At 38.1% G+C, this 7,500-nt stretch overlaps 1 protein-coding gene across 1 annotated transcript in view; it reads right to left on the minus strand.

Annotated features, from left to right (window-relative positions):
• The window catches only part of LOC137997185 (transient receptor potential cation channel subfamily A member 1 homolog), a 45,363-nt gene that overhangs the window by 28,486 nt on the left and 9,377 nt on the right, over nucleotides 1-7,500 (minus strand). The window contains exons 2-5 of the mRNA XM_068843030.1: nucleotides 4,621-4,786; nucleotides 3,133-3,602; nucleotides 2,406-2,589; nucleotides 1,698-2,022 (exon numbers count right to left, since the gene is read on the minus strand). Of these exons, the coding sequence (XP_068699131.1) occupies nucleotides 1,698-2,022; nucleotides 2,406-2,589; nucleotides 3,133-3,602; nucleotides 4,621-4,786 (1,145 nt within the window). The remainder of the gene's footprint in view (nucleotides 1-1,697; nucleotides 2,023-2,405; nucleotides 2,590-3,132; nucleotides 3,603-4,620; nucleotides 4,787-7,500) is intronic.

Below are 7,500 nucleotides of genomic sequence, written 5' to 3' on the forward strand. Positions count from 1 at the left end.
ATATATTAAGTTATCAAATTTTATTTTCTTTTCACTTGAAAATGATGACACGAAGTCTTTGAAACGTTGTGTAAAGTTTCTTTCGCTCTTTTTTATCACATTATTTATCACACAAAAACAAAAGAGAAAGATGAGTGGATACTATATCATAAGTCTAAATGTAATTTAACTGGATTTTGGCAACGTTAATCTCAAGCCAATGTGGCATGGAGCCTTTTCGCACCAAATGGGCGTGGCTTTATATTGGGGGGGGGGGGGGGGGGAGCGGAATCCAGCTGGGCTTGTTTGTGCATGGGCATGCAATCTTTACTGAATTCTGCAGGTCATTTTTGCAAATCATTGCAGATTCACTGAGCCACACCCTTCCCATCCCGAGGCTACTTGGTCATGGAGGTAAGTATCTGGTCAGGTAAGTGTTTTGTCCACTGGACCACGTTTCAGTGTGACGGGGCTGGTTACTGGCTGCTTTAGGTTGGTTCCGACCTGCAGGTTGCCAGGGATGCAACCCTGCAGTGCCGAGATCACAACAGGCCCCTTACCACTAACTTTTAAGGCGCTGTTTGCCAAGCTCATCAATTGGCGATGAAGTTAAAACCAAGTTGGCAAGAAAGTGGGACTTCAAACGTTTTCAATTGCATTGTACATGTAGCTAAATTTTCACGCCAAACTCTGTTCTGTTGTAAGGCAAAAGAGAATTAAACTTTACTGTTGTGTGTTTACATAATATTGAATCCTGGTAAGGCTTGGTCACTCTGCGTTGCAGATTTGGAAAGAATAAAATACGTGTACATGTAGACAAAGATTTGTGGCATTTGTTGAGGTTTGCAGCCATAGATCCCAACTCGGGTGAAATGGTGTGGCTCATTTGATTTGATTTGCATTAATTTGTTGATTTCAGTTTACAGTGTCCCCAATTAGTACTCCAGCACTAGAAGATTAGACACTTAAATGTTTACTTATTAAACGTTCCTTTCCGTTCCTTATTATATATATTTAATAGGTATTGTCATGTAATGTTCTGTATTAGAGTCTATGATAATTTTGACTAGCCCCATGAGCAGGCAAGATGAACCAAATCCCGCACTGTGACAAGCTAACCGAGCGAACAAGATGGAGCTGTAAATGCCGGCTCGGGATTTCTCGCTTGGTCCCGCAAGATCAAAGATAATTTTTGGTGTTTTATCCCATACACATGATAAATCCTTTTATTGCCCAAGCTTTTTCAGTCAAGATGGCTGGATATTGGCCTCGTTCTTTTTTTGGGTGTTTATGGACCACGACTTTGTCTCGGTCCATAAACATATCCAACCATCTTGACCTCAACGATTGACCTTAGCGGTAGTCAGAACCAAGAGTAAATTATGTAATAATTATGTCCAACGGACATTAAATCAGGGCTTTCAATCAAATTTGAAGTTGTCGACTGGTTTGAGTAGAGTAACCAACTGCTGTCAGTGTCAAAATGAATTTTAACCTTACGTTCGAAAGAACCTATATTTTAATTACTTCTAATCAACTGAGAGAAAAATTAGCCGACCTCTCTCAGTGAAATAGCCGGATGGTTGGATGTTGGTACTTCTTGAAACCACTACACAATGTCACTCTCATCATCTTAATTACAAGTAACACCACCATGAACTGCCACCAACACCAACAATATCATTGTCATCATCATCCTCATCATCATCATCACTTACTGACTCAGAAGGAAGTCCACTATGTCCACTCTATTAAACTGAGCTGCCCTGTGGAGTGGGGTCTCCTGTAACGCATTCTTAGCTTCTATGTTTGCATCGTGTTCGATCAACATCTTGACAATTTCCAAATCTCCTCCAGTTGCTGCAAGGTGCAAGGGAGTACTCATATTCACCTTGTGTGCATTGACGTTTGCTCCTTTGTCCAGGCAAAGCTTGGCCAGGTTAATGTCACCATCTTCGACTGCAAGGTGGAGAGGGGTCTGCTCTTCACGATCTTGATCTGTTACCATCTTGGACACAGTGGACCAGCCGCCTTGTTCTTCACCTTAATATAAACAAACAGAATAATAATTATTTTAAACGTGGCATACTGTCCACTTTCTACATGCACAAGTCGCTACATGTACATTCATTTGGAAGAAAGGCAGGGAGGAAAGTCACAAGTTGTTTCAGTTTTAAACAAATACTACTTCAACTTGTTTAATAATAGGGAAAAATGAAAAAAGTGGTAACTATTTTAACATGCACTAACTCTGAAAAAACAAAATGAGATGAAGTTCTAAGCAATTAAAAATTAAAACAAACTACTTATATTGGTAGGAAATAATTATTTCAAGTTGTGCATTGCCAACCTTCAGAATGGCAAGTTTGATCCGTCCATCATCCTGTAATTGTCAGTGTCAACACTGGCTGCAGCTTAAACTTTACCTGTTTCAAAGAGTAATTTGGCAACTTCAAGATTTCCTTCCATGCAAGCAAAATGCAAAGGCGTCATTTGCTCTTCATCCAAACTTCTCAGATTTGCTGCAGCATTAATGAGACATTTTGCAACTGACAAAGAACCTTGACTTGATGCCACATGTAAAGGTGTCATCTGAGTTTTATCTTTTGCCTGTATTCCAATTGAAAAAGAAACAAAGGAGTTATCTATCAATAACAAAACCTTCGCTGAACTTGGCTCAAATTTACATATTAAATGAAACTACTACATAATTATATTTAATATCCTACTACATAAGTACATGTGTAGACTTGTCCTCTCAGATGTCAAATTTTTTAGTTGTATTGCATCAGGAAATTGCAATAATAGTTTATTATGATTTGTTTGGGTTATGTTTCCTAAATTAATTTATTTCCCAGAATTATACTAATTTCATTAGTCCGTTCCAGTAATTCAAAGGCTGGATAACTGTTTTTATGCCACATATTGGTCACTATCCAACAGTTTCAATCTGCGAAAAGATTTCAGTATTATTTAATCCCTGTGTGACCTTGAATATGCAAATTACATGTACTACGGAAATGGTGCATCTACGTAAGGAGTCTACGAAAACCTTGGTCAAGGTTTAACATGGAGTAAACTATACTGTGGGTATTGTTTATTCCATTAGATAAAGGTACCCAACCTTCAATCAGGGCCTGGTGGATATCTTACCTCAATATCAATCTCAGGGTGAGTTAACAGTTCATTGACAGCATCTGGATTTCCTTTTGCAACTGCATAATGCAGTGGAGTGGAACCATAACTGTCGCGGGCATTTACATTTGCTTTCTGTGATAGCAAATACAAAATCATAGTCTCTCCAAGAATAGATTGATCTTTGGGCAAAGACAAGTTTTTCTTTTCAAGGCTTAAAAAGTCTTTGTTGAATAATTTATTTCCTAAAGCAGTACCAATGAAACGACTCTTTGATCCCTTCCCAAAGTTTCCACCACAACCTCCATCTTTTTTCTTTTCTTGATCCTTTTTTAGAGACAAACCAACATCGTTCAAGTTCTCCGAACTGGGACTGGGTGTGACTTGAGGTGTTGACCGTGCAGAGCCTCCAAAAGCTCTTGGGACAGGACGAAACCTGGCGGCATAGTGAAGGGGGGTGGCATCATCTTCCCCCTTGGCTTCAATGTCTTTAAAATCAAAGAATTTAGTTAATAACCTCAGAGTACAACGTATGTGTCAAGCTTAAAATTAGCTTATGGAAGACAGCAGATGGAATACATTTTACAATGGTCTGCTAAATGTACCCCGGTATATTAATTGTATAACGTATGATCTGCTTTTCTGTTGTACATACTTTCTTTCTAAACAATTTTCAATAAAAGGAAAATAACTTTTATTGGGTGTTTCCATTTTCTACTGTATAATGACACTTTATTTACTTGGTGCCCCTCCTCTGATTTTGTTTTCATAACATGGGATTATCAAGCATCCACTCGAGGCACTGATGCATGTTCAAACATGGCCAAAAGCAGTGACTACCACTGTGACAAAATTTATCCCCTCCCCCTTCCCCACATAAGACAATGGAGTTTGAGGGAAGAGGGGGCTTCCAAACAAGAGAAGGAAGTAAAAATATTTGTCTCTGTCAACAATTACGTCCAGGGCAACAACAGCAAACCCTAGAAAACTAAGGTACAGTGTAGTCCTTAAAGTTTAAAAACTGCAAATGCACACAGATTTCAGTAAGTGTCACAAGCGTCTCTTTGCCCTTCTCCCCAACTTCAACTTACATCACTCGTCTCAGAATACTGAAATTTACAAGTACCGGTAACATCACAAAGTTCCCCCAAAATGCTTGTCCTCAAGGGCAAACATCTGCAGTTACCCTAAGCAAAAATAATGCTGACCTTTACCCTTTAATACCTTATTGTCAGAAATACTATGCAGGAAGCAAAGGCTTAGACTTAAAGGGACACTATGTGTTGGATGTCAAAATTGGACGTGCATCTAATAACATGTAGGTGCATTTCTGGACATAAGTGGTGAACAAACAAATTTGGTAAACATAACTAAAATTACGTACTGCACTTTGCCATGTATTGTTTAAAAAGAGGGAAACAAGCTGATTGACAAAGAGGGCTGTCAACTCTTTCGTTATTAAATAAAACAAAACAAGTCAACTACATGTACATTTGCAAGCTTTACCTGCTCCAAATTCCACAAGCAACTTTACAATATTGAGGTGGTTGTAGCGCACCGCATAATGCAAAGCAGTCGTGTTATCCTGATCTCTCTTGTTGATCTTTTTACTTCCTTTACCCAATTTTTCCAACCTTCTTTCCACAAGTTCACGTTTTCCATCGCGTGCTGCCTGTAAATTGAAAATAAAATTAAAAACAATGTTATGTGCATTGAGGTGCTGGCACAAGGTAAGGGGATGCCAAGTCCTAGACTGTTATTCCACCGTGCACCTCTGTGCAAAAGCAGCCCAAATATGTGACCTAATCCACGGGAAGACATACGCTAATGATTGGCCATTAAATGGCATTAAACTAAATGCACGATTGACGGATATTCAACGATTTTCAAGATTGGTTTAACGTTTCTTACTAACCCTCCAACAGTTTGTGCTATTAGTGACGCTCAAATGCTCTTTCCACCAATACTCTAACGTTCTGCCTTCATAGCGCTTAATTAACACTTAGTTCTAAGCTTGAGAGGCTGATCGATGAGACCACAACATAATGAGCGATTGCCAATCATCGCACCATTAGGCCACGATTTGAAGTACTAGCACCATCATATGAGCTAGCCAAAACAAATCGGACACACGTTTCAGCGAGTTTTTTGCTTTAAAAATACTACAATGTATACATGCTCACCAGAAACATATCTCGATTGAGTGACTTAATACGATTCCGAATAGGCAAGCCCATTGTGACGTAACTGCTGAATGCAACGAAGTCCGGATCAAAGCATCTAATCCTGATAAGGTTTGATCGTCGGACTCACAATGAAGTGATGCACTACTAAATAGTGAATTTCTCACGGCATGAGATGTGTGTTGTTTGTGAAGATATCAGCATGGTTGTACGCCCAGTAATGTGAGCTTCGACTTAATAGCTAATTATTATTATATTTAGGCCGGACGTTTTTGTCCAGTTGTTCTGGTACTTTGACGCTTAAAAAATTTTAAAAGATTTGCTGGCTTCTGTTTTTCCTTTTTAGACTTGGGTATCTCAGGAAACCATGGGGTGAAGAAGCACAAGCGAATTGTGCAATAGCTACCAGTAGATCCTTCAAACGAACAACTTAAGTCACAGAGCCTTATTTTGCTTACTAAACCAAATAATCGATCTGATGTCATTTCATTCATGCAATAAGTTTATCCAATCTCAAGAATTTAAAAGACCACTTCTGAGAGTTTCACACCTCCTTGAGGGCTCATCGCCGCGGCACCTGCAATTAGCCTTACAACAGAAAATACACTGTAACTATGTGCGGTACTTTCATTATTGAACCCGGTACTTTGAAAAGCCATTGAAAACTGTGCTCACCACCCCTCGTGTCCAGGACTATAGCCAATAAAGTCCAGTTACAAGTATATCCAGAAATGTCTACATGAAGGTAGTGGTAAAAATGGAGGATTTGGTGAAATTCTGCCAAATCCACCACACATTGCTCTCTTGGTGAAATTTCACCAAATCTGCCATTTTTGCCATTCCCTGCATTTTTGGAAATACCGGTATCTCATTAAGTCTTTACTTTACTTTATTTATTTCATAGCAAAGAAGCAAATTACAAGTATGCAAATACTTAACTGTGACACTAAAAACGAGTATGCTGTTGGAAACCCACAAAACAGGAATAAACTTCCCTAACAAGTGTAGGCTACCAAAAAAAAAAAAAAAAGAATAATAATAATAGTACTAATTAAATAAATAAAAATTAATTAATTAATTAATTTATTAAAAAGTAAAAAAAATGTAAAATCAGTCATGGCGATCGATCTGAAGACAAAACAACTTTAACTCTTGTTTGAACTTAGAGACTGAGTCACTTATTTTAACAGATAAAGGTAACTTATTCCATGAACGTACAGCTCTAGGAAAAAAAAGAGTACTTGAATGTGTCAGTTCTAGCATAAATACTCTTAAACATTAGTTCAGTATTTCTTAAATTATAAGATTCATGTTTGAGTTCATAAAATTGTAGATAACCAGACACATCAAGGTCATATTGACCGTGTAGACATTTAAATAGGAAAAGCAGATCCAAGTAAATTCTTGTCGAAGAAAGTGACATGAGGCCAGTTTTCAATAAACGATCAGAATATGATAACTTGCTTCCAACCATAAGTTTGGTAGCACGACGCTGTACACCTTCAATCATATCGCTTAAATAGGCCTGATGGGGAGACCAGACTTGTGAAGCATAGTCAAGATGAGGTCTAACAAGATGAATATAAAGCTTTTTGATAACATCAGTGTTAGCGTGGGTTCCACAAGTTCTTCTAATTAGTCGTAGCACTCTATTAGCTTTATTTACTTTGTTTACAATGTGATCATGCCAGGAGAGCTTACTATTAACTAAAACACCCAGGTCTTTCTCACATGCAGATTTAGATAATATATCGCCTCCAAGAAAATATGTTGTTTCTAACGGCTTTTGCTTTTTCGTAAGACTAAGATGTTTACATTTAGAGGCATTATAAGACTGTTACGAAAAATAGTATTACGTGACAAGCGTTACTTTCTAGAAGCTTCGCGAGAGTTCGTAGTTTGTTTATTTTTAGGTTTGTGCGTAAGCGTTTCTAAATCGGTGTGTTTTGTAATCTTTCTATAATTAGATTGATTACTAATTTAGAAAGTTCTAGAAGTTTATTGTCAGAGTATATAAGTAGACGAGTCCAAGCGGAGTGTTTTTCTAACAAGTTTTTCACAAGCGAAGAGAGTTGGCGCTGGCCGTGTTTAGTCAAGTGTGACAGAAGCTGTGTTTATTCAAGTTGGCGGAGGCCGTGTAAGTTTGTCGAGTACGAGTTGTTTAGAGTTTTACTTCGTGGAAACTACGTTCATTTTTGGAATA

This window comes from Montipora foliosa, chromosome 3 (assembly GCF_036669935.1).
Source record: "Montipora foliosa isolate CH-2021 chromosome 3, ASM3666993v2, whole genome shotgun sequence".
Lineage (NCBI taxonomy): Eukaryota > Metazoa > Cnidaria > Anthozoa > Scleractinia > Acroporidae > Montipora > Montipora foliosa.